The sequence below is a fragment of the Taudactylus pleione genome, unplaced genomic scaffold, assembly GCF_031769625.1.
Source record: "Taudactylus pleione unplaced genomic scaffold, aTauple2 ptg000216l, whole genome shotgun sequence".
NCBI classification, from domain to species: domain Eukaryota; kingdom Metazoa; phylum Chordata; class Amphibia; order Anura; family Myobatrachidae; genus Taudactylus; species Taudactylus pleione.
In genome coordinates this window covers 3,470,364-3,497,984 of record NW_028284618.1, presented here as the reverse complement: position 1 = coordinate 3,497,984, position 27,621 = coordinate 3,470,364, and the positions used below count along the sequence as shown (strand labels likewise).

The window sequence follows — 27,621 nt, the reverse complement described above, 5'->3', positions numbered from 1 at the left end:
TGTGTCTATATCCTTCTGGAGATATGGCCTTCAGAACTAAACACAGTATTCTAGGTGAGGCCGTACCAAGGACCTATACAGTGGCATTATCACTTCTTTTATCCTACTACTGATTCCTCTCCCTATGCAACCAACCATCTGACTTGCCTTCCTCATTGCTTTGGTGCATTGCTTGCCTGCCTTCAAGTCATCTGAAATGGTGACTCCTAAATCCCATTCCTCCTCTGCATTTTCCATTATAGTGTCCTTGATACTATATTTAGCCTTTAGGGTATTGGGACCCAAGTGCATGATTTTGCATTTTTTTACATTAAACTATAGTTGCCATGTTCTTGCCCATTCCTCTAGTCTACCCAGATCCTCAGTCATTTGTTTTACCTCTCCTGGTGTGTCTACCCTGTTGCATACTTTTGTGTTATCTGCAAAAAGGCATACTTTCCCTTTAATATTATTTGCAATATCACCAACATAGATATTAAAAAGCATTGGCCCAAGTACTGATCCCTGGGGTACTCCACTGGATACCTTTCCTCCTGTGAATACACGCCATTTACTACAACTCTCTTTTTTCTATCCTGCAACCAAAATCTTATCCATTCAACAGTCATAGAATCCAATCCCAAGCTTTCCAGTTTGGTTATCATTCTGTGATGCGGGACCGTGTCAAAAGCCTTACTAAAGTCTAGATAAGCTACATCTACGGCCCCCCCTTGATCTATTACTTTTGTCACCCAGTCAAAATAGTCAATAAGATTTGTTTGGCATGATCTTCCATGAGTAAATCCATGCAGTTTGGGATCCTGTAAATTGTTGGATTTGAGACATTCCACCACTCTTTCTTTTAATAGTTTTTCCATAATTTTTCCCACTACTAATGTAAGGCTCACTGGTCTGTAATTACTTGCTTCTTTTTTGCTGCCACTTTTGTACAGTGGTATTACATTTGCTCTTTTCCAGTCCTCTGGAATCACTCCTGATACTAGCAACTGGTTGAATAATTCTGTTAATGATGTTACCAGGACCCCTTTAAGCTCTCTTAGTATCCTTGGATGTATCCCATCTGGCCCCATTGATTTATCCACTTTCAGTTTTGAGAGTTCTGTTAGGACCCTCTCCTCTGTAAATTAATTTCATGTACTTCATTCTTATGAATGCCTCTGCAACTTAACTGTGGCCCCTTCCCCTCTTTTTCTGTAGTGAATACTGAACAAAAATAATTATTTAGATGATCTGCTATTTCTTTGTCTCCCTCGATCATGTACTCACTCTCTATCTCAAGTCTTATTATTCCTACATTTGACTTCCTCCTTTCACTTATATACTTAAAGGGAGCAAAACTTTTTTTTTTAATCTACTGACTGGGCCATTTTCTCCTCAGCTTCTGCCTTTACACGCCTAATCACCTTCTTATCCTCCTTCCTTCTGGCAAGATATGCCTCTTTGTCGTTATTATTTTGAGTCTGCTTATATTTCCTAAAAGCCATCTTTTTTAATTTCACACTAGTTGATACCTGTTTTGTAAACCACACTGGTTTTCTTTTCCTGGTGCTTTTCCTAACTCTTTTAATACAAAGGTCTGTAGCCTTCAGTATTGTATTTTTAATTTTTACCCACCTCTCCTGCACTCCTTCCAAGTTCCTCCGATCTGCCACTCACTCAGTAACACAACTCTCCATCTCTGCAAAGTCAGCCTTCCTAAAATCTAACACTTTTGTTTGTGTGTGGCATGACTTGGAACCTGTCTTTATACTAAACCATACTGCTTGGTGATCACTGGATCCTAGGTTCTCACCCACATTTACATCCGATATTCTGTCACAGTTTGAGTATCAAGTCCAGAATTATAATTTACATTGTGGAGGTCATGATACCATATATTAATTAATATTACTTTTGTACAGTAAATAATGATAATAAACACCATAAGCGCTTATGTGATTACTGAAGCATGCAGAATACAAGTGCTGTGACCTTTATCAACCAATACGATATGCATTAGTCTGACTATACTGGACTGGAGAAATCCATTACCTAATTGGCTGATATGGGTTATATACAAGGCTGGTCCTAGAGAGGTGGTGGAACTCATCTCCCCCGCCGTCTACCCACACCCCCCCTCCACCTCTTGCCACGCTAGTCTGACAGGCCAAAACAAGTGTGAAAACTGTTCTTTACACACACACACACTATTGTGTATAGGTAACGGCAAAGTGAATGGCAGGGGGCCATGACAGTGTGAAATACATTTTAGATGCTTTTCAGCTGACTACAATGTTAGATAAATAAAAAAAAAAAGTTCTATATCATCAGTGTTATTTTTCTGCCTCTGAGCTTTTTTACGGAGTCCCCACAAACTAGTCTGTCACTTGGATGCCCAATGTTTTTTTGCAACCCCTATGTATTGCCCTCGCTTGATTCTTTCCTTACCTATATGCTGGTTTCTCTGAAATGAGGGACCTCTGAAGAAATTGAGACTCCCTAGGCAGACAGAGAGTGGCTGTAGGACTTCTGTGCAGGGACTTGGGGGAGGTGGAACTAGTTTCACCTACCATTAGAGGTGACGGAACTCAGTTCCACCCCGTTCCTCCCCACTTTAACCCCTTGTTATATAACATATTATACTTGCACAGTGTTATTAAATGAGCCCCAATCCTGTTTTTCGACTCCCTCATGAAATATATTACACATTTTATCTGTATTTAATTTTATACCAGTTGGATTGCATTTGTATCCTCTTCATGCGATATAGGCAGTCAGTGACCATTCAGATATCATAGGACATAGAAGTGTAATTTAATTATATATGATCTATCTTAAGTGTTATAGAATATTTGGAAAAGTAGAAGAAGTGGCTGGTTGGCATCAAGCAAGATCTGAGTGTCTAACATTAGAGGGAAATTTGGCCAGCATACATGATGACCTAGTACAAGGTAAGACATTTACTATTAGTTTATTCTGGTTAACACCTAAATAATTTTTTGGATTAAGAGAGCAATGTGTCAACTATTGGAAATATATAATTTCGCATGCAAGTGTATATGCGGACGTATCTTACGGATTTCAGATTACTGGGGGTAACTCAACTGCGGATTTGTTATCTCAGCTGCTAACATGGTACCAGCTGCGATAGCACTAATATGATAATGCAGCAGGAGGCATAATGTTACCTGCATGCATTACTGATCCGAGCTGCAACCAAGGACGTGGCATCAAATCATCTGCGATCCCATTGGTCGGCTGAGTGACCATGGGTTCATGCAAGCCGGCAGCCACAGATGATTAAAAGAGGCCAGGAAATCTACGTCAGCCAACTGAGATCCTGGCCTCTCCTCTCTTCCCCCAATGGTGGCAACTTGCCTTCATTTTGGGAAACGGAGGCCATATAAGCCCCTTACCTGCCCAGAAATGGCAGCAGACTGTCAATCACTGACAGTCTGCTGCCGGACTGCGTGCATGATCGCAGACCCATTCTGCACGTGTAGAACGGGCCCTGCGCATGTGCAGATTGCAGATACTCGATAATCTGTGATCTGCAGTACATTAGGGGGAGGGGGAGGGTTAAAATAATAAACAAAAATGTGTGAACCTTTTCTGTGTCAATCATTTGTGTGTCAACATTTTTAACCATATTGACAATTTAACCCTGTCAACCTTAGTCCATGTCGATCATTTAACAGTCAACCATCTGACTCTATCGACCATTTGACCCTGTCGAACATTTGGTGTCGACCTATTGACTGTTTGTCTAAACACTATATATATTTTCTATCCACACCCAAGGAATTGATCTGTCCATCAATGGGCCACACTTTCCGTGAAATAGACATTTCTGGTTGGTAACTGGATGATGGCCATGAGATGGCACAAAACTGATCTGTCTTGTGGGAGTATCATGGGAGTTACGTAGGCAGACTTCCTTGCTCAATCATATTGTGAAGACAGAGCTGATCTTTTGCACCCAGCATGGAAAGGAGCAGAACAAACTTCCAGACTCCAGAAAGGAGGACTGGCTGCTGGGGAGAGCAATTATAGTAATGGGGGCAGGGCAGAGCTGCAGTCACAGGGCCACGATGGGGAGGGTGTGGGGAGGGGAGGGATGGGGCCAGCCAGAGAGGAGGGCAGAGCAGAGTGTGGACAGGGATTGCGTTATACTAGTGAATATATATACTGTAAATACACATACCTGTATATGTCTTTCTTCTAGCTTTCCTGGTTAGTCATTTAAAAGATTTTAATGTTGATGTCTGGATTGGACTGAATGATGTCGGTTCAGAACACAAGTTTCTTTGGACGGATCAAAGTGGAGTGCTTTATACAAACTGGGCCAAAGGTCATCCATCCGGAAGTTACAGTTTTAATCCCTTTAACGATGATGTAAGTTTTTCTCTAATGTACATTGTTTATACAAAGTCTCTTTGGGGCTGTCAATATACAGCATACATATATACAGCAGGCTTTGAGCCTCATTTACAAAACATAAGATGTCAGGGGAGTATGACACTAACACACCGCCCATGTTGTGCCAAATTGCGCAGGTGCTACTAGATTTCTGTCAGAGTGCAATGGCTTGCTGATAAACATGGCTGGCATCTGGGTGGGTTGAGGTCGTTTCTTACTTAGCACCTAGTTATGCAGAGCAATGCAAATACTAAAATACTAAAATCCGTTTTGCAGAGCGTTATTACAGATATTGGATAATGGGGTGTGATGACACATATTTAGCAGCATTTCCGGTCAGAATGGCAAAGAGCTGTTTCACTACATACAGTAAATCGTTTCCCAAGCTCTAAAGTGGGATTGGGCCATGTCCTATATTTATTGGGGGAGAATATTGCACCTTTTGGTAGCATTTTCTTAGAGCAGAGCATTTGCAGGTGCCCTGTGTCCAACGTCATAAAAAGCACCTACTGTAAGTATGATACAGATGAGATCGTCCACCTGTGACAAGAATAAAACAGAGATTTACAGATAGATGCATCCATCTTTTTAGATCTAATCAGTGCAAGATATGGGTTCGATATGCGCAAAATGGCTGCAAAATATAAAGTATTACGTCAAATTACTGTCGGCGATTTTGCAGAGTGGTGAAGATCCTAGGAAAGAAGTTTTGATGTACGCTTTTGCTTCACTGTTCCGCGGATTGCCCTCTGCACTATGAATAGAGCTGTGACAACGATACTTAGTTAATTTTGCTGTGGTTGGGATTGACCGTGACTGGTGAACACTTGAGGCCAAAGTCCGCCGGTGAATGTGTAACATTTTGTATCTGAATGTGGAAGGAGACTGATATTCTGCAGAACAAACCTTATAATTTCCACCATGACGCTCTGATCTCCCAGAGCTGGTACTATGCTCTGGGTAAACACCGCAACTCACTAGGCACAGGGATTATGGCGTCCTGGTGATTTCCCAACTTGTGTTTCATGTACCATAAACCATCCCAGATCCAGGTCCAAGGTATCTTCAGACCGTTGTTTACCTCACAATTACTGTATTAGTAGAAGGGACTAAAACATATATAGAGAATACATAGAGTAGAAATAGAATACACTGCATAGCAGAACAATGCTCCAAAACATGGATTAAAAACTTGACTCCATTTTCTAAGATTGCTGCAGAAATTTTTAATTTGTATTTGTTTTCTAAGAAGAATCTTCTCCTCTGATGATTTTCATGTAGATCGATTGTGTGGCTGTTAAAAGTGGTTCAATTTTGGATGCTGGTTCATGGATCGAAGAGGATTGCAAACTTAAGAAAGCATACATATGCCAGAAATCTAAAGGTATGTATCATCTATTTCAATGGAGCCCATGTACAGAGCCACACTTTTTACCTAAGTGTGCGACCACTTGCCAAATGCCATTACAAAATGGAGGTTCATTCAACAGAACAGAGCCGTAACTAATGGTGCATACTAGGGGTGAGCGGGTTCGGATTTCTGAAATCCGAGCCCTCCCCGATCCGAGGCCGATCCGAGTCAGGCTCGACTTTTCCCGCCTGACTCGGATCTGAAATTGAGGCAAAACGTTATCATCCTGCCTTCCGGGTCTCGCGGGTTTTGGATCCTATATAAGGTACCCGCGTCTGCGCCATTTTCTCACTCGGCTGTGGACAGTGAAGAGGGAGGGTGGGAGTTAGGGCTGGCTGTGTAGTGTAGTGCAGTGTAGTGCTGTGCTGTGCTGTGCTGCTGTTGCCCATAGGGGTTGTGTCCACTCCTCCAAAATCCATAGGGGCTGGCTGGACTGTGTTGTGCAGTCAGTTGTCCATAGGGGCTGTGTCCACTCCAAAGTCCTGTGCAATGTCCCAGTCCTAAAGGGGTGCTGTAGTGTTGTCCAGGGGGTGCTCTGTCCATCAGGGGTGCTCCCCCCCAAGTGCAAAAAAAAATTATATTTTTTCTGTGTTTGTGAATTGTGTGCACTGTGGCTGCACGTGCATCAACAAAGAAGCAGCGCCAAGCGTGCGTCTGTGTCCCATAAGTAAAGTGCCGGCTGGCTCATTTCTTAAAGGGTAGTGTAACCCACAAAGTGCACTAGTCTCCAACAAAAATAAAAAATGATTTTCTGTGTTTGTGTGCGCCTTAGCCGCACGTATATATCAATATAACATAAATGGAGGACCAAACTTTCTCCGATAAAAATAAAATAGGGAAAGATCAAGAACCACTTCCTCCTAGTGCTGAAGCTGCTGCCACTAGTCATGACATAGACGATAACATGCCATCAACGTCGTTTGCCAAGGCCGATGCCCAATGTCATAGTAGAGGGCACATACAATCCCAAATGACAAAGTTTAGGAAAATGACCTTGAAAAAAACATTTAAATCATCTGAAGAGAAATGTAAACTTGCCAATATGCCATTTACGACACGGAGTGGCAAGGAACGGCTAAGGTCTTTCCCTATGTTCATGACTAGTGGTTCAGCTTCACATGACGATGGAAGCCCTCCTGCCGTTAAAAAAATCAAACGAGTTAAGCTGGCAAAAGCACAGCGAAGAACTGTGCGTTCTAAGAAGATATCACAAATCCCCAAGGAGAGTCCAAGTGTGGTGGCGGTTGCGATGCCTGACCTTCCCAGCACTGGATGGGAAGAGGTGGCTCTTTCCACCATTTGCACGCCCCCTGCAAGTGCTGAAAGGAGCACCCACAGTCCACTTGCTGATATGCAAATTGAAGATGTCACTGTTGAAGTACAACAGGATGAGGATACTGGTGTATCTGGCACTGAGGTGGAAGTTGGCGAGGAGGATTCTGATGGTGATGTGGTTTGTTTAAATCAGGCTCCGGGGGAGACAGTTGTTGTCCGTGGGATGAAAAAGCCCATCACGTTCATGCCTGGGCAGAAGACCAAACATTCCACCTCTTTGGTCTGGCAATATTTCTATCCAAATCCGGATGACAACAACTGTCTTGCCATATGTACCATATGTAAAGGTGAAATAAGTAGGGGTAGGGACGTTAACCACCTAGGAACATCCTCCCTTATACGGCACCTGCAGCGCGTTCATAAAAAGTTACTGTCAAGTTCAGAAACTTTGGCTAAGACCGTAAGCAGTCCAGGGACGCCTAAATCCCTTTTTCCTGTTTTATCCAAGGAATCGGTGGATGAGGAGGATGAGGACGACATCTTGCCTCCGTAGAGCCAGTTTGTGCAGGGACACATTAATTGCCAGCTTGTTTTGTGGGGGCCCAAATGAACCAATCATTTCAGCCACAGTCATGTGGCAGACCCTGGCGCTGAAATGATTGGTTTGTTAAAGTGTGCATGTCCTATTTATACAACATAAGGGTGGGTGGGAGGGCCCAAGGACAATTCCATCTTGCACCTCTTTTTTTTTTCTTTGTAGTATATACTGTTTGGGGCCTAGTTTTTCAAACTGCCATCCTGTCTGCCACTGCAGTGTCACTCCTAGATGGACCACTTGTTTGTGCCGCCCACTCGTGTCGCTTAGCATAGTCATCCAGCTACCTCGGTGCAATCTTTTGGCCATAAAAACAATATTGTGAGGTGTGAGGTGTTCAGAATAGACTGGAAATGAGTGGAAATGAAGGTTATTGAGGTTAATAATTGCATAGGAGCAGAAAAACCCACAAATTCTGTGATTTAAGCTGTTTTTATGCTTTTTTCAAAAAAATACAGATCCAAAACACAAAACCCAGAACCCAAAACACGGAAGGGTGGTTTTGGCAAAACCAATCCAGATCCAAAACATGAAGAAAGATCCAAAACCAAAACACAAAACACGAAAAGTGGCCGGTGCCCACCCCTAGTTTAAATGTGGAACGGCTGTTGAACATCAATCCTGTCCAGGTTTTCTTTAAGGTTAGAGATGAGAATGAGTGGAAATGAAGGTTATTGAGGTTAATAATTGCATAGGAGCAGAAAAACCCACAAATTCTGTGATTTAAGCTGTTTTTATGCTTTTTAAAAAAAAATACAGATCCAAAACACAAAACCCAGAACCCAAAACAGGGAAGGGTGGTTTTGGCAAAACCAATCCAGATCCAAAACACGAAGAAAGATCCAGATCCAAAACCAAAACACGAAAAGTGGCCGGTGCACACCCCTAGTGCATACACACGGTCAGACTTGTTAGATCAACGATCAACGATGAATGAGTTGAATGATTTTACCAACGATTTCATGAACGATGAACGATTTCTGACAGAATTTAAATGAATGATATCGTCCAAATCTGACGGTAAACACACTTGACGTCAGATATCGTTATCTGAAATGCGGGCACACGCATCGTTCATCGATGCATGCCAAACATGTAAACGATATGAACGATATAACGATTTTTACAATCGTTATCGTTCATATCTTCCAGAAAATCTGACCGTGTGTACCCTCCATAAGGCTTGTGGCGCCCGGTGCAGGCCACACCCCTTCCATGTGACATCACTCAGTGGAGCTACAAACACCGATAATTACAACAATGCCCGGAGCATCCTCAGGATGCTTCGGTAGGCTGTAGGAGCACCCAAATCTAATCTCTCTGCACATTGTACATCTGCCCCCACCTGCAGTGCAGCATGGCTTTGCCAATGTGCACAGTTACTTGCTCTTTACTTTCCAACTCTGTATCCCTGGGCCTTGTGAGTTAGGGAGTGAAAAACAGCCCTTACACATGCAAGGAGGAGATGTATTATATGGTGGCATCAAATGCGGTTATCGCAGAGATAATCATTTTTCCTGCAGTTTGTCCATACATGTAGCAATCTTGCCGTTGCCATACAGTCGTATGGTGACGGGAATTGCGGCAGCGCTTATTAAATATGATAAGATCACATTTGTGTCTTATAATTTGTTCACATATCGGCAGGATTACCTGCCTGTATGACTACTGTGTCAAGCGGTGGCCTTCTCGGAACAGCAGCAAAGTTTTGTGCATGAGATCTAACGGATTACTTGCCTCTTATTGGGGCAGTGCATCACAAGAGGATGGAGTTTTCTCTCCCCCCATTCCAGTGGCTGAGATGTTGGCATTATTGCTTCCTGCTTTGCCTCAATAAGAGGCGATGCAGGAGAATCTGTCACGGCATAAAATGTCCCCTAATAATACATCTCTGCCAATGATAAATGCCTCCCAGCTCTATTGATTTCGCCGGGAGGTTCACTGCTGCAGAACAGTACAGATGACACGTGCACCAGAGCCACTGGTATTGGTATGTGCTGCAGTGAATGGTTGGTTAGGGGAGAGCGGATGGGGATACGGGTAACAGTGCTTCTTATACCCGTGTTCCATATATATATATATATATATATATTAGGGGTGTGCACCGGCCACTTTTCGTGTTTTGGATCTGGATCTTTCTTCGCGTTTTGGATCTGGATTGGTTTTGCCAAAACCATCCTTCCGTGTTTTGGGTTCTGGGTTTTGTGTTTTGGATCTGTATTTTTAAAAAAAAAAAAGCATAAAAACAGCTAAAAACACAGAATTTGTGTGTTTTTCTGCTCCTATGCTATTATTAACCTCAATAACCTTAATTTCCACTCATTTCCAGTCTATTCTGAACACCTCACACCTCACAATAGTGTTTTTATATCCAAAAGGTTGCACCGAGGTAGCTGGATGACTATGCTAAGACATACGAGTGTCGGCGGCACAAACACGTGGTCCATCTAGGAGTGACACTGCAGTGGCAGACAGGATGGCAGTTTGAAAAACTAGGCCCCAAACAGTACATAATTCAAAGAAAAAAAAGAGGTGCAAGATGGAATTGTCCTCCCACCCACCCTTATGTTGTATAAACAGGACATGCACACTTTAACAAACCAAACATTTCAGCGCCAGGGTCTGCCACACGACTGTGGCTGAAATGATTGGTTCGTTTGGGCCCCCACAAAACAAGCTGGCAATTAATCTGTCCCTGCACAAACTGGCTCTACGGAGGCAAGATGTCGTCCTCATCCTCCGATTCCTCACCCTCTTCAGTGTTGTGTACATCCTCATCCTCAGAGTATTAATTCGTCCCCGCTGGAATCCACAACCACAGGTCCCTCTGTACGTTCTGGAGGCTGGTCTCCCTGGAAGAGTTGATAATTAATTTTATGAACATCATCTTCTCCACATTTTGTGGAAGCAACCTCCTACGCCTTTTGCTGACAAGGTTCCCGGCTGCACTAAACACTCTTTCGGAGTACACACTGGAGGGGGGGCAACTCAGGTAAAATAGAGCCAGTTTGTACAGAGACCTCCAAATTGCTTCTTTTTCCTGCCAGTACAGGTACGGACTGTCTGACATGCCTACTTGGATGCTGTCACCGATGTAATCCTTTAACAGACAGACGCACGCTTGTCGCTGCTGCTTTAAGGATGCAGGTGCGGCTACAGCCCACACATTTCACAAAGACAGAAAAAAAAAGAAGAATATTTTTATTGTTTGTGGAGCACACTTTGAGGGTTACACCACCCTTTAACAGACAGACGCACGCTTGTCGCTGCTGCTTTAAGGATGCGGGTGTGGCTACAGCCCACACATTTCACAAAGACAGAAAAAAAAAGAAGAATATTTTTATTGTTTGTGGAGCACACTTTGAGGGTTACACCACCCTTTAACAGACAGACGCACGCTTGTCGCTGCTGCTTTGAGGACATTATCATATGCAGTGACAGTAGACTTGTCAGAAATTGTTGGCACGTCCTTCAGTCCGGACCAGATGTCCTAACCGGCCCTTGACTTATGACACAGGCGAACGCTTGGCGCTGCTACTGTGTTGCTGCACGTGCGGCTACATCGCACACAAGTCATAAACACATAAAAAAATATTTTTTATTTTTTGGAGCACTTTGAGGGTTACACCACCCTTTAACAGACAGACGCACGCTTGTCGCTGCTGCTTTGAGGATGCAGGTGGAATCTAGATGGGATTTGGAACTGGGGACACACTACCTCCATCAATTGTCTAAATCCCACTGCACTAATGGCGGATACCGGACCCACGTCTAACACCAACATAGCAGTCAAGGCCTCAGTTATACGTTTTGCTTCAGGATGACTGCTGTCGTACTTCATCCTCATCGCTAGGGACTGTTGGAGGGTCAATTGTTTAGTAAAAGTGGTGGTGTTCCTACTTCCTCTCTGGGATGATGAACAACTCCCAGCAGCAGCAACAGCACTAGGAGGAAGTGGTTCTTGATCTTTCCCTATTTTATTTTTATCAGAGAAAGTTTGGTCCTCCATTTATGTTATATTGATATATACGTGCGGCTAAAGCGCACACAAACACAGAAAATATATTTTTTTATTTTTGCTGGAGAGTAGTGCACTTTGTGGGTTACACCACCCTTTAAGAAATGAGCCAACCGGCTCTTTACTTATGGGACACAGGTGCACGCTTGGCGCTGCTCCTTTGTTGATGCACGTGCAGCCACAGTGCACACAATTCACAAACACAGAAAATATTTTTTTATTTGGTTTGGAGTGTACTTTGGGGGTTACAGCACCCTTTAACGGTCAACCCTTTACTTATGACACAGGCGCACGCTTGGCACTACTTTGATGATGCACGTGCGGCTACTGCGCACACAATTCACAAACACAGAAAATATATATTTTTTTGGTTTGGACTGGAGTGTACTTTGGGGGTTACAGCACCCTTTAACGGTCAAGCCAGCCGGCCCTTTACTTATGACACAGGCGCACGCTTGGCACTACTTTGTTGATGCACGTGCGGCTACTGCGCACACAATTCACAAACACAGAAAATATTTTGTTATTTGGTTTAGAGTGTACTTTGGGGGTTACAGCACCCTTTAACGGTCAAGCCAGCCGGCTCTTTACTTATGACACAAGCACACGCTTGGCACTACTTTGTTGATGCACGTGCGGCTACTGCGCACACAATTCACAAACACAGAAAAAATATTATTTTTTTAGCACTTGGGGGGAGCACCCCTGATGGACAGAGCACCCCCTGGACAACACTACAGCACCCCTTTAGGACTGGGACACTGCACAGGACTTTGGAGTGGACACAGCCCCTATGGAGAACTGACTGCACAACACAGTCCAGCCAGCCCCTATGGACTTTGAAGTAGTGGACACAGCCCCTATTAACAACAGCAGCACAGCACAACAAAGCCAGCCCCTATGGACTTTGAAGTAGTGGACAACAGCAGCACAGCGCAGCACAGCACAGCACAACACTACTCTGCACTACACTACACTACACAGCCCAGCCAGCCCTAACTCCCACCCTCCCTCTTCACTGTCCACAGCCGAGTGAGAAAATGGCGCCGACGCGGGTACCTTATATAGGATCCAAAACCCGCGAGACCCGGAAGGCGGGATGATGACGTTTTGACTCGATTTCAGATCCGAGTCAGGCGGGAAAAGTCGAGCCTGACTCTGATCGGCCTCGGATCGGGGGGGCTCGGATTTCAGAAATCCGAACCCGCTCACCCCTAATATATATATATATATATATATATATATATATATATATATATATATCAATATAAAATTTTCTACACATCACAGTTGTTATATTTAGCACCAGACCATCTCTGTACTGTATATTAAACTTCAGGACACATTTAGCTATTGCAAGTAAATAGTTAGTATTGGCTCCCAGGTTTCTCCTCACCAGGGGGCCAATATATCATGCTTTTTTTCATAAAATTATGTAGAAAGTGCAGTTCCTGCATAATTTTATAAATTGTTGGTATGTACTAATTGAACAATGCAGGAGATGTCACTGAAATCTTCGGAAGAGTGCTAATTAATTAGCACTTCAGATCGCAGTTCCCATTATTATTAATTGGAACTACAACGCAGAAGTGTCAGTGCGTTTGCTCGCCGTGTCAGGGACGTGCATAAATTATCCACATCGAGGTGAGGTCTCATAGCATGTGTGGTTTTTAGCAATTTCTGTGTAAGGTCAGGGCTTGTGCAAGTGTGCGTATGGGTTCGATGGTACTTGATTGTACTGATGGTTTCGCTATTCTGCTAAGTATTACGGATGTGCGTAAGGTAAAGTGGACGTCCTTATGTAGCGCTGAGTTTGCATTGCGATCACAATTGCTTAGCTTGCTATCGCAGTTGAACTGCGTGCGTATGCAACATTGCGATCCGTAGGGAATCAGGCCTATAGGCCCCTACAGCTGATACTCCTTGTATAGAATCACTATAATGGGATGCATTCAGGAAGCCGACGGTCAAAATTCCAACCGCAGGCTTCCCGACTGGCAAATCCCGGCAAGGTACTAATGACTGGTGTCGAAACAGGTTTTAGGGCTCCCGGGGGGACTTAGGGTTAGGCACTCCCCCCTTGGGAGGGTTAGGCAGGGCCGAAACTAGGTTTTTTGTCCCCGGGGCAAGACAGTAATTTGGTGCCCCCCCCCCCTAACTGGTAATTCCCCTATAGTAATGCCCCCTGCAGCAGTGCCCCCATAGCAATGCCCCCTTCAGCAGTGGACCTATAGTAATGCCCCTGTACTAGTGGCCATATGGTATTGTCCCCATAGTAATGCCCCTGTAGTGCCCAAATAGTAAAGCTCCTGTTGAGCACCCTGGTAATGCCACCTGTAGAGCCCCCTGGTAATGCCCCTGTAGAGCCCCCTGGTAATGCCCCTGTAGAGCCCCCTGGTAATGCCACTGTAGTCCCCCTGTAGCGCCCCCTGGTAATGTCCCTGTAGTGCCCTCTGGTAATGCCTCTGTAGAGTCCCCTGGTAATGCCCATGTAGAGCCCCCTGGTAATGCCCCTGTAGGTAATGCCACTGTAGTGCCCTCTGGTGATGTCCCTGTAGTGCCTCCTGTTGATGTCCCTGTAGTGCCCCCTGGTAATGCAACTGTAGAGCCCCCTGCTAATGCCCATGTAGAGCCCCCTGGTAATGCCCCTGTAGGTAATGCCACTGTATTCCTCCTGTAGTGCCACATGCACACACACAAAAAAAAATACTTACCTTAAACCCCGCTCCTGTCACCGCTGCCGTCGGGTCTGCCCGGCTGCTCCTCGGAACTATTGTAGAGACGTCATGACGTCTCTCCCATAGTGCCTGTGGGGAGAGCCGGAAGCTTGAGCTCAGGAGAGAACTCCAGCCTCCAGTTAGTGCGGCGCTGCAGAGAAGGAGCCGGGCACCCACTGGTAATAACAACTCATCTGGCGTCCGGCTTGGAGCCTCCCTGCGGCGCCGGGCTGGAGGACACTGGCGCCGGGCTGGAGGACACGTATACCTCCAGCCCCCCCATGGTTGCGGCCCTGGGTTAGGTGTAGGCTAGGGGAAGTGGGGGTTAGGGTGAGGCACCCCCGGGGGGAGGTTAGGGTCAAGCACCCCCCCTTCAGACTTAGGCTTACACTGGGGGGACGGGGGGGTTAGGTTATAAGCTCTAGGAGGGAAGGTTAGGGTGAGGCACCCACGGGGGGGGTAAGGGTCATGCACCACCCTTTGAGACTTAGGCTTACACTGCGGGGATGGGGGGGTTAGGTTTAAGCACTAGGAGGGAAAGTTAGGGTGAGGCACCCCCGGGGGGAGGTAAGGGTCATGCACTCCCCCTTCAGACTTAGGCTTACACTGCGGGGATGGGGGGGGGTTAGGTTTAAGCACTAGGAGGGAAGGTTAGGGTTAGGCACCCATAATGGAGGGTTAGGGTGGAGAATAGTTTTAGTTATACTTACCTTTTTAGTTTTTGGGATCTTCACCCCTGCCTGGCTTCCGCTGCGACCGGCAGTATTACATACTCAGGGCCGTTGAGAGCGCCGCTGGGCCCCGGTAAGGAGGGGGCATGGCCTAATAGCAGGAGGCGTGGCCACGCCCCCTCGAAGAAAAAAAAATACATACATTTGCAGTGCTGTGAGCCCCTCAGCCCGGCGCAAAGGCAGGGGGGGCGCGATCAGTATGATCGCTCCCCCCCTCAGGCATAGGAGACAGCAATCTCCCACTGCATCCAGTGCTGGGCTGCTAGAAGATAGTGCGGAGGGGGGTGGTGGCACTGGACCCGGGCCCCCGCCGGGCCCCTCTGGAAGCCCGGGCAATGGTAAATTGTACCCGCTCCCCCCCCTCTCGCCGCACCTGTAAATACTGATTCCACTAACACCACTGCCCCCTGCTCTTATAACTTTGGATCAGTCTTGAATCTTGGCCCTTCTCACTCACGTCGCAGGTACCCAGGCAGTACAATTACACACAGGTTTCCTGGAATCACAGCCTGCGGGTTGAGCATACTTGTAAACTCTCCCTGAATGTCTTCCTGACTCCCTGAAGAGTCTAGAAATCTCCCTGATTGCATCTTACCCCCATTATGTATACATTCAAATGGGATTATCAGTGCCATTTCCCTGCATTGGTTACTACCACTACTGAGGGCACTGCATAAGGGGCACTACCTCTACTGTGGGCTCTGCATAAGGGGCATATCACTGTGGGCACTGCAGAGGCACTACCATGACTGGGGGCACTGTATAAGGGGCATTACCATTACTGGGGGCACTGCATAAGGGGCACCATTGCTGAGGGCACTGCATAAGGGACACTACTATTGGGGGCACTATTACAGGGGGATTACTAATGGGGGCATAGTATAAGGGGCACTATCACTATCGTGGGCTCTGCATAAGGGGCACTACCTCTGTGGGCACTGTATAAGGGGCACTTCCACTACTGGGGGCACTGTATAAGGGGCACTACCACTACTGTGGGCTCTGCATAAGGGGCACTACCATTGTGGGCACTGCATAAGTGGCGCTACCACTACAGTGGGCATTGCATAAGGGGCACCACTACAGTGGGCATTATGTGTAAGGAGCACTACTGCTGTGGGCATTGTATAACTGTGGGCATTGTGTATAAGGTGCACAAATGTGGGCATTGTGTAAAAGGGGCACTGCTGTGTGTCATACATGAATAAGGGACACTACTATGTGGTGTAAAGTGAATCAAGATTGTGCTACTGTGTGGCGTAATTTGAATTGGAAATACTATTGTGTGACCACGCCCCTTTCTCTTGAGACCACACCCTTTTCGGCGTGCGGTGTCCCTTTATTGAAAAAGCACCAAGGGGGGTGGTGAGTTCCACCACTTCTCTAGGACCACTTTAAGCACTGATTATAAGGCACATTGATCCCTATGGCTACAAGCATTTTTAAATAAGATTTTAAATGGCTACTTATATGTAATATAATCTATATTTAGTGATCTCTCCTCACCCCTTATATTAATGATCTTCTCTGCCCCTCCCCACCCCAACCACTTATATATTTATTGATCACACCAGCCCTTATAAAATACAATTATTGAGCAAGCAGGGGCAAAGACAGACAGATGCCGGCCACTGCCTGGGGCCAATTTTGCTTGTCGCCAACCTCTGCTGCCAGCAGCTGCTCTACCACCAGTAGTACGACAACCGTTGCCACACTGCTGCTGGCGGCGGAGGCTGGAGATGAGCAGTGCCTTAGCTGGGTCGTAGTAGCTCCAGCCAGGAGGGTCCTCCTGAGAGAGGGAGGCTCAGGTGTACTTCCCCCACTTAATCAGACTCTGTGCCTATCAGCAAAAGAAACAAAAACTTAGTTTAGGAAAATATCCAACAAGATTAGAACTTTGTGTTCCCAGGATCTGCTTTTTTTCTTCCCTGCATGAGACATTGCTTCTCAATATAATGGGCAAATGGAATATTTTTGTGTATGCGGAAATCATTTGTTATGTTTCCATCCAATCTAATTAATTTCTCATTGGCCCTCACATTAATTTAGAGCACCCCAAGTGGAAAAACTCTATGGTGATGAAAACAATCAACAATAAAACATTACAACTTTTTCCAAAATGATCAGAAAGTGTAGCCGAATATCTAGGCTTTTCTCATGTTTGAAAACAAAAAATATAAATAGCTATATAAAATAAAATCCTTGCATAGACCCTATAAACAATAACCGACATAAATCAATAATAAATATTATTCTTAAGGCAAGTTTTATCTGGTTGCTGCTGTTTGTTGAACTAATTCACTTGTTTCCTTTTTGTTTTTTAGACCCCACATTACCAGTTGTCCCTACCACTGTTCCATCATCAAACATTTATCAATATGGTGACTCCAGCTACACCATTGTTAAAACCAGGATGAAGTGGGATGAAGCACAGCAGCGGTGCAAGGCCTCAGACTCTGATCTAGTCAGCATATTAGACGAATACACCAACTCTTTTCTGAAGGTTCATTTAGCTAAATATAAGGAGCCTTTTTGGATCGGCCTCAACAGTAACATGGTATGTACAGTATATTGCTTTTTTTTTGTAAAAAGAATCATAGCAATAATAATATAAATAAATTAATGTTTGTTTACTAAAGAATATATATACACTATATGGACAAAAGCCTCACCTGTTAATTATTGAATTGAGGTGTTTCAATCAGACGTTTGCCACAGGTGTATGAAATCAAGCAGCGAGCCATGTAGTCTCTATTTGCAAACATTTGTGATACAAAATGGGTCGAAGAGCTCAGTGACTTCAAGCGTGGTACTGTGATAGGATGCCACCTTTGCAATAAGACGGTTCGTGATATTATTAGAAAGTGGAAGCGTTTAGGAGCAACAGCAATTCAGTCATAAAGCGAAAGACCACGTGACCACCCACAGCTTTAGCGAGCGGCCAGGTGATGGTCGCGACCATCGGGCTTGCGACGAGGCCCTTGTGGTAAGGTCTCGTCTGCCGCAAGCCCCAGTGAGCTTCCGACTCTAATAGAGCCGGAAGCTCACTACTGACATCACTCGTGATGTCAGTAGGGCCATCCACAAATGGCAGGCGTTCCTTCAGGAACACCTCCGTTTGTCCAGCCACCCCCCCACCCTGCCTACAAAACGGGGTGAGCTATCAATCAACATCAACAGCCGTCCCGTTTGTAGCGAGCCCCGGAGCGAGAGAATTTCTCTCTCGCTCTGGGGCTTGCGCACGCCGTGCGTGCGCAATGCCCCACCATCGACCCGCTTGGCCGAGCAACTCCATGGCCGAGCTCCATGGCCGAGCAACTGTATGCAAGCCTCACATCACCAAGTCCAATGCCAAGCGTCGGATGGAGTGGTGTAAAGCACACTGACACTAGACTGTGGAGCAATGGAAACGTGTTCTGTGGAGTGACGAGGTTTGAAATATATATATATATATATATATATATATATATATTTATTAGGGGTGTGCACTGGCCACTTTTCATGTTTTGGATCTGGATCTTTCTTCATGTTTTGGATCTGGATTGGTTTTGCCAGAACTACCCTTCCGTGTTTTGGGTTCTGGGTTTTGTGTTTTTGATCTGCATTTTTTTTTAAAAAAGCATAAATACAGCTAAAATCACCGAATTTGGGCTTTTTTTTTTGTTCCTACGCTATTATTAACCTCAATAACTTTCATTTCCAGTCTATTCTGAACACCTCACACCTCACAATATTGTTTTTAGGCAAAAAGGTTGCACCGAGGTAGCTGGATGACTATGCTAAGCAACACGAGTGGGCGGCACAAACACGTGGTACTGCAGTGGCAGACAGGATGGCAGTCTGAAAAACTAGGCCCCAAAGAGTACATAGTTGGTGCTGCTTCTTTGTTGATGCACGTGCGGCTAAGGCACACACAAACACAGAAAAAGAAAATGTTTAATTTTTTTGGGCACTTTGGAGGTTTCACCACCCTTCAACAGACCAGCCGGCCCTTGACTTATGACACAGGCGCACGCTTGGCACTGCTACTTTGTTGATGCACATGCGGCTACAGTGCACACAAACAGAAAAAAAAATTTTTTTTTTTGCACTTGGGGAGAGCACCCCTGATGGACACAGCACCCCCTGGACAACAATACAGCATCTCTTTAGGACTACAGCCTTTATGGGACACTGCACACAAGTCAGAAAAACAGAAAAAAAAATATATTTTTTTTTTTTTCAAGCACTTTGGGGTTACACCACCCTTCAACAGACGAGCCAGCTGGCCCTTGACTTATGACACAGGCGCACACTTGGCACTACTTTGTTGATGCACGTGCGGCTACAGCACACACAAATAGAATTGTATTTTTTTTTTGCACTTGGGGGAGCACACCTGATGGACAGAGCACCCCCTGGACACCACTATAGCACCCCTTTAGGACAATATCCTTTATGGAACACTGCACAACACAGCCCAGCCAGCCCCTATGGACTTTGGAGTGGACACCCCTATGGACAACAGACTGTACAATACAGCCCTGCCAGCCCCTAGGGACTTTGGAGTGGCACAGGGCCTAATTCAGACCCACTCGCGAGCACTGAGCACTCGCAAGCGGGTCGATGTTGCCCAAGTGCGCATGCGCACGACGGAGGCCACTCCGTCGTGCGCATGCGCGAGACCCGAATAACGACTGCCGAGCCGTCATTATGGGTCTCGCATCAAAGGGGGCGTGCTGTCGATGGTGATTGACAGCACGCCCCCTTTGGTGGGCGTGCCAGGGGCGTGGCTGCCCAGATGGAGGCGTTCCCATGGGATCGCCTACCGTCTGGGGCCGGCCCCACTGACATCACTAGTGATGTCAGTGGGAGTGCTTTTGGCTCTGATAGAGTCAAAAGCACTCCAGTGCTTGTGGCAGATGAGACCCTACCTTAGGGTCTCGTCGCAGCTCGAATCCAAAACCTGCGAGAATCCGACAGCAAAAAGATGACGTTTTTCCTCAATTTCAGATCCGAGTCAGGCGGGAAAACTCGAACCTGACCCTGATCCGGCTCGGATCGGGGGGGTTCGGATTTCGGAAATCCAAACCCGCTCATCCCTAAAATATAAATATATATATATATATTTATTAAATCCAGTGTGGGTGGCACTCCCATGCAGCTTGAAAGACAGACCCAGTGCCCTCCGCAGATGCTCTCACAAAAGCCCTTATCCACTGTCCAATAGAAGCGACACTTAGTATTAATATGGACTCAGACACATGTCATATTATAAATACAACATTTTGATATTTACTATACCCTGATGATTATATAATATTGGACTATATATATATATATATATATATATATATATATAACGTACACACGGGTTAATCCACATGAAGTGGTCCAATTGCAGTATGAACATTCTGGTTGCTTGATCATTTAAAAAAATTAAATAAAATTTCAGTACAGTATTATAAACTTATATGGTGCCTGTATCAATAACAACTTCATTCTGCCTTCAGTCTCAAACTTTAAATTTTCACAGTAGCTTAGAATCCTATGGTCCTTGACTTGAGCAAAAACATTTATTTTCCTATTTTGCCAACCTGAGATTTTTTATATGGATGGACCCTCACACACACACTGATGAAAGATGGACTAAAAGACTGGATACCCCCAAGTGGTTTTAGAAAAAAAGCATATTAACTTTATATAGTTATATGAACAAGGAATTGTTCATTTCGTTGTTTTATTTTGTTGTTTTCAATGAATATTTTCACCCAGTGCTGGCAAAAGGTTCTAATTGGGACAGCAGCTGTTTTAGTGCATTGAGGGTGTGGAATATATTGCTGCATTGGTGTCTGGAATATATATATTGGTGTTTGGAATAAATAAATATAAATAAATAACAATTGGCATTAGTACAGGGTATATTACAGTATGTGTAAACTAAATAGTAGTTTTAGATGTTACTATGGTATACTGAAGTAAAATGACAAGAATGCCATAAGTGTCAAAGGCTTTTATTGACAATTACATTAAGTTTATGCAAAGTCAATATTTGCAGTGTTGACCCTTCTTTTTCAAGACCTCTGCAATTCACCCTGGCATGCTGTCAATCAAATTCTGGGCCACATACTGACTGATGGACATCTAGTTTTGCCTAATCAATGCTTGGAGTTTGTCAGAATTTGTAGGTTTTTGTTTGACTACCCGCCTCTTGAGGAATGACCACCAAACTGTTTTTGGATGGTTGGGAGAAGTTGCTCTTGGAGGATGTTTGGTACCATTCTTTATTCATGGCTGTGTTCTTAGGCAAAATTGTGAATGATCCAACTCCCTTGGCTGAGAAGCAACCCCACACATGAATGGTCTCAGGATGCTTTACTGTTGGCATGACACAGGACTGATGGTAGTGCTCACATTTCCTTCTCCGGACAAGTGTTTCTCCAGGTGCCCCAAACAATCTAAAAGGGGATTTATCAGAGAAAATAACTTTACCCCAGTCCTCAGCAGTCCAATCCCTGTACCTTTTGCAGAATATCAGTCTGTCCCTGATGTTTTTCCTGGAGATGTGGCTTTTTTGCTGCCCTTCTTGACACCAGGCCATCCTCCAAAAGTCTTCGTTCTCTGTCATGCCAACAGTAAATCATCCTGAGACCATTCATGTGTGGGGTAGCTTCTCAGCCAAGCGAGTGGGATCACTCTCAATTTTGCCTAAGAACACAGCCATGAATAAAGAATGGTACCAAAACATCCTCCAAGAGCAACTTCTCCCAACCATCCAAGAACAGTTTGGTGGTGAACACTGCCTTTTCCAACATGATGGAGCACCTTGCCATAAGGCAAAAGTGATAACTAAGTGACCTGGGGAACAAAACATTGAAATTTTGAGTCCATGGCCAGGAAACTCCCCAGACCTGAATTCCATTGAGAACTTGTGGTCAGTCCTCAAGAGGTGGGTGGACAAACACACCCAAAAATTCTGATAAACTTTATAACTTTAAAAATACTCTTAAAGCTTTATATACAGTAGCATTACAATTTTGTCAGGATCTCGGCTTTGTAGTGTTTACATAGTCACTGTAGAAATAGTTTCTGTAACCATTAGCGTAACTATAATGTGTGTGAATGGGTGTAACTACCATAGGTGCAAGGGGTACAGCTGCTATGGGGCCCAGAGATGAGGGGGGGGCAATTTTCCTTGTCAGTTACAAGTGTTCTATACATTTTCTCACCATTGGGTGGTACATATGGGCCCCCAAAACTTTTTCAATGGGGACTTCAAATACCCAGTTACACCCCTGTGTTTGTGGTCTAAGGGGACCCACACTGCACACCCTCACCCATATACGTATAGTTACCACTCCAGAGTGCTCATTGGCTTGCGATGAAATCATAGAGAAAACGTTGCGGTGGCCATGTTACTACAGATTGAGGTACAGTATGCGCTGTAGAGAAGTCACCAGAAACATGGTACGGGCACAAAGCCAGAGTACCGCGCTGCCAGAGAGGAGGAGGCCCGCATGGAGTCTGCACACAGGCCCTCTCCTATCTTACACTGCCCCTGATCGTAACATATAGTATAGGAACACAAGGGAGTACACAAGGCTGTGTTATTGGAACACAGATAATTAGAATAACAAGGACACATATGGTAAAGGTAACCCAGATGTATTAAACTGTCATAAGAACAGCAAGGAGATATTGTTAAAAAAAATTACCCTAAAATTGTCTGATTCCCTTATTATTCTTTCCTGCACCTTATAGGGTACCCTTACTGTTCCCTCCTGCACCTTATAGGGTACTCTTGCTATTCTTTCCTGCACCTTATAGGATACCCTTACTATTCCCTCCTGCACCTTATAGGGTACCCTTACTATTCCCTCCTGCACCTTATAGGGTACCCTTACTATTCCTTCCTGCACCTTATAGGGTACCCATACTATTCCTTCCTGCACCTTATAGGGTACCCTTACTATTCCCTCCTGCACCTTATAGGGTACCCTTACTATTCCCTCCTGCACCTTATAGGGTACCCTTACTATTCCTTCCTGCACCTTATAGGGTACCCTTACTATTCCTTCCTCCACCATATAGGGTATCCTTACTATTCCTTCCTGCACCTTATAGGGTACCCTTACTATTCCCTCCTGCACCTTATAGGGTACCCTTACTATTCCCTCCTGCACCTTATAGGGTACCCTTACTATTCCCTCCTGCACCTTATAGGGTACCCTTACTATTCCCTCCTGCACCTTATAGGGTACCCTTACTATTCCCTCCTGCACCTTATAGGGTACCCTTACTATTCCTTCCTCCACCATATAGGGTATCCTTACTATTCCCTCCTGTACCTTATAGGGTACCCATACTATTCCTTCCTGCACCTTATAGGGTACCCTTACTATTCCCTCCTGCACCTTATAGGGTACCCTTACTATTCCTTCCTGCACCTTATAGGGTACCCTTACTATTCCTTCCTCCACCATATAGGGTATCCTTACTATTCCCTCCTGTACCTTATAGGGTACCCTTACTATTCCCTCCTGCACCTTATAGGGTACCCGTGCTATTCCCTCCTGCACCTTATAGGGTACACTTACTATTCCCTCCTGCACCTTATATTGTACCCTTGCTATTCCCTACTGCACTGTATAGGGTACCCTTAGTATTCCCTCCTGCACCTTATAGGCTATATAGAGGGTATATATGGTACCCTTGCTATTCCCTCTTACTATTCCAGTGCTTCAATGAGTAAGGGAAATGGTGTTGCTGTGATGCCGCTGAGAAATAGTCCTCCTGCTAAACTTTTGATTAAAAAATAGATTAGAATCTACTGCAATAAGCTTTAATGAGATGGGATAAGCACCAATGCTAAAGGAATAGACTTTTAACGATGCCTCTGTGAGAAGTTAAGAAGCCATTATAAAAGTTAAATTACAAAGAGTGGATATGTTAATATTTTTTAAAATAATTAATACAACAGTCAACAGCCTATCCCCCTCCTCCTTTCCATCTGCCAGAATCTCTAACTAGCTCTTTCACCTGGACGTATGGCAATTTTGGTCGACAAAAATGAGAATAAAATATAGGGATCCCTAACCCTGTGCTGACAGTGGTGTAACTGTAAAAGGGATGCGGTGCAGTGCCTGCTGCCGTGCAGGTGTACTCTCGTATCTCACCTTGCGTCGCACCCTCTCACCTTCAGGCAGTATGATGAACAGACGGTCCTGATACACCAGACTGGACACGGACACGATGACCTAGGAGGAAGGAGATGATGTGAGAACTGTCCTTACTCAATGTCTACCAACATGCCCTACTGGACCTAGGACCACACAAAACAGGGAATCTGGTTTTAAGTGATGATCATCACTGGCACTTTTAGCCTCAGATCCCAAGTTTCACCTATAGCTACTTGCACACCAGGTGAAGACTCGACCTTGCACCGGAGTGCAAGGTCCACTGTACACCCAGAAGGAAGAAAGACAAGTAGAGACAAACAGACAGTGAGAGACAATACACACAGAGACAATACACACACAGATCGTCCTCCCGGTGTCCACTCTTGATCTTCATCCACCCACTCGCCCACAGATCCCTGTAAGGAGATGACAAGACTCAACAGCCGTGCAGGGCCTAAACGTAAATTAAATGTAAATTAAGTGTGTCACGCCAATACACTTACTGTGACAATATTTTCCTCAACTTATTGTGTGTGTAGAGCGGCACGTTTAACAATAAACAATTCTAACTTCTAATTTGCCCTGCACGGAACAACCACCATGACAGATGGTAATCACACAAGAGTAAAACACAATACTGTCTCTGTAAATGTTTGCTACCTTCCTAACTAGAGCTGGCCAGCTCCTCTTCTAGGTGACTGGAAAACACTCGTTATTGTAGTGGGAGCCTGACAGCTCTCACGGGGTATCAATGAGCTGGGCCACTCCTCCACACAGGATGCACAACCAGAGGGAGAAGGCCGCAGAGCTTACAACACTCCTCTGACATATAACTATGCAGGGGCCCACCTATCCCATTATAATTTTAGTGCCCTGGGCCTCCTGCCCAGTCACTCTCAAAGGCTCGGTACCCTGGGCCTAATGCCCAGGGTCTTACTGGTGGCTCAGATTATAAGCCTGCATAATGGTGGGCTCACTCTGTGATCTGAGCCTTATGCCCAGATCCACTATATTGAGGGCTCAGGCCTACTGGCCTGCCTGACTGAGAGGGCTTACTTAGTGGCCTGGGCCTAATACCCAGGCCACTATATATAGTTAGGGTGGCATGGGCGGGCTGCCTGCCTACTTTCTCAATTAATGACCTGGGCCTAATTACTCAGGTCACTCACAGCTAATGGAGGGGGGGTCAATTAGCTTCTATTGGGTCTAGTGCCCGCTACTGCACCTGGGCCCAATGTCTGCCTATTTTCCCACAGGCCTAATGCCTGAATGTGCCCACGGGTCTAGTTCCCAACTACCCTGGTGGTCTAGGTAGGGTTAAATAATACCGGTGGCCCAGGGCCACCTACCAGTTGGGGGAGGCTGCAGTGGGGAGCTTCATTAGCTCTTTTACTTCGCACTACTGCAGCACTTCTCCGTTCCTCAACTTCTTTCTTCAGGCGCTGGCCCATCCTGGCCAGCGGCGCTGCCTCCTCTTCTCCACGTCCAGCCACCACTGTACGTCTTCTTTCTCGACAGCGGCATCTTCTAGCCTTTTCCATGGCCGCCAGAACTCTTGCCATGGCTCCTCTATTCTTCCAGTCTTCGGGAGGTCTTCTCTCCTCCCTCACCGCCGCCGGACTAACTCTTCCCACTCTGCGAGTGGGCAGGGCTATGACATGGCTAGCCGCAATTGGCTAGGCGCAGCCATGTGCTATTGGCTGTTAATCCGTGAGCCATAATTAGCTCGCGGCCAGAGACAAACACCCGACGCTTGACCGACACTGGGAACTGATATTTGGCTCATATGCCATGATACCTATTTCTGTTTTTCTTTAATTTAATTTATCTGTCTTAAAGACACCAGGAAGCATTCTCAGTGCAGGCTGGTCTCTGCCCTTTACACTCTACTGAAAGTATTCAGACCCCTGATGTTGTGGGGCCTCCTTAATGAATTAAATCATCCCTAAGTGAATTGCATACATGGATTCTCAGGTAGATGAACATACTGAACCCATTGTTATGTTATTTTTATTATTAATTATTATTATTATAATAATAATAATAATAATAAATACAGGAAGCGTGGCCCAGACACTGACCGGAGTGGATGTGTCTCCCTGGTGCTCTGGCACCCTGCACCTTTTGGTGGCCCTTTCACCTATTTTGATGAGCAGGCATTCCACCACCACCGCCCCCTCCCCCACCCTGGGGCACTGTCTGGCTTTGCAGCCCTTCTAGTGATGCTTCTGGGTCTTCCTGCAGCTTGGCCGATTGCGGGGCCTATCCCCGCTTCTGAAGCCGCAGTCTTATTTAGGAAGCTGCACCCGCCAAGGATACTGTACTCGTCGTGGACCCACCCGCAAATGCTACAGCAGCAGGCCCCTCAAGCAAGAGAGGGGACTCTCAGCGCCCATCTCCCCACAGACTGCTGTGCCTCCAGCCCGGTCCTGACTATACTGCTCTCTCCCCTCTGCAGGAAGCAAGAATTAACCCGCCAGCATCTTGGATTTTATAATACAAACTTTGCCTGTGAATCTCTTCTGGTGCTCTGCTGCAGGCTCTAGCTCCTTATTGTCAGTGGCCATAGTATCCAGCTCTGGCAGTTCTGCTCTCATTTGGAGCTCCTGGGACACTTACCGGACCTCTGGAGACTCTGTGACTCAACCCAGTTGCACTTAAGGTATCTTTCTACAGATCTCATCTCAGCTACCAGTAGCGATCACATATGCTTCTCTAATAATCCCTTGCTCATCCTGGTCCCCTTCATCACTGCCACAGTGTCACCTATAATGACTCCTACCCTCCTCCACACAGAGCATTATTATCCCTTTGTGTTCTTTTAACCCTTAAGATGTCTCAATGAAGCAAGATAGCTCAGGCACCTTCAGTTGTTTTTTTTTATTGGCAATAAAGCAAAAGGGTTACAGAGCCAAATGCCTCAACCAGAATCTCCCTCCTCACCCTGTTCTCCAGAGTCGGGTATCGACCCAAAACTTCAAGCCATTATGTCTGGATTATTGGACAGTGTGCAAGCAGCTTTTCATCAAGAACTTTCTAAGGCTGTCTCTGAGTTTGAAAGTGAGATTGCCACTCTGGGATCCAGGACTGATTCCCTAGAAACCAAAACAGACGACTTGTGCCGCTCTCAGCATCGTCTAGATGAAGAGCTCTCTCAGCTTCATGACGAAATTGAACTGCTGAAAGAGAAACCGGAAAACCAGAAGAAACGTTCATGCCGCAATAATTTTAGGATTCGTAATGTCTCTGAATCTGTGCTGAGTTCCTCGCTGCCGGCCTTCCTGACAGACCTTTTTCAACATTTGGTCCCTGAGCTCA

The 27,621-nt window shown here is 45.5% G+C and overlaps 1 protein-coding gene across 1 annotated transcript in view; it reads left to right on the top strand.

The window, feature by feature from the left end:
• The window catches only part of LOC148517455 (macrophage mannose receptor 1-like), a 241,604-nt gene that overhangs the window by 171,097 nt on the left and 42,886 nt on the right, over positions 1-27,621 (top strand). The window contains exons 21-24 of the mRNA XM_088478643.1: positions 2,819-2,930; positions 4,205-4,374; positions 5,680-5,782; positions 17,470-17,702. Of these exons, the coding sequence (XP_088334769.1) occupies positions 2,819-2,930; positions 4,205-4,374; positions 5,680-5,782; positions 17,470-17,702 (618 nt within the window). The remainder of the gene's footprint in view (positions 1-2,818; positions 2,931-4,204; positions 4,375-5,679; positions 5,783-17,469; positions 17,703-27,621) is intronic.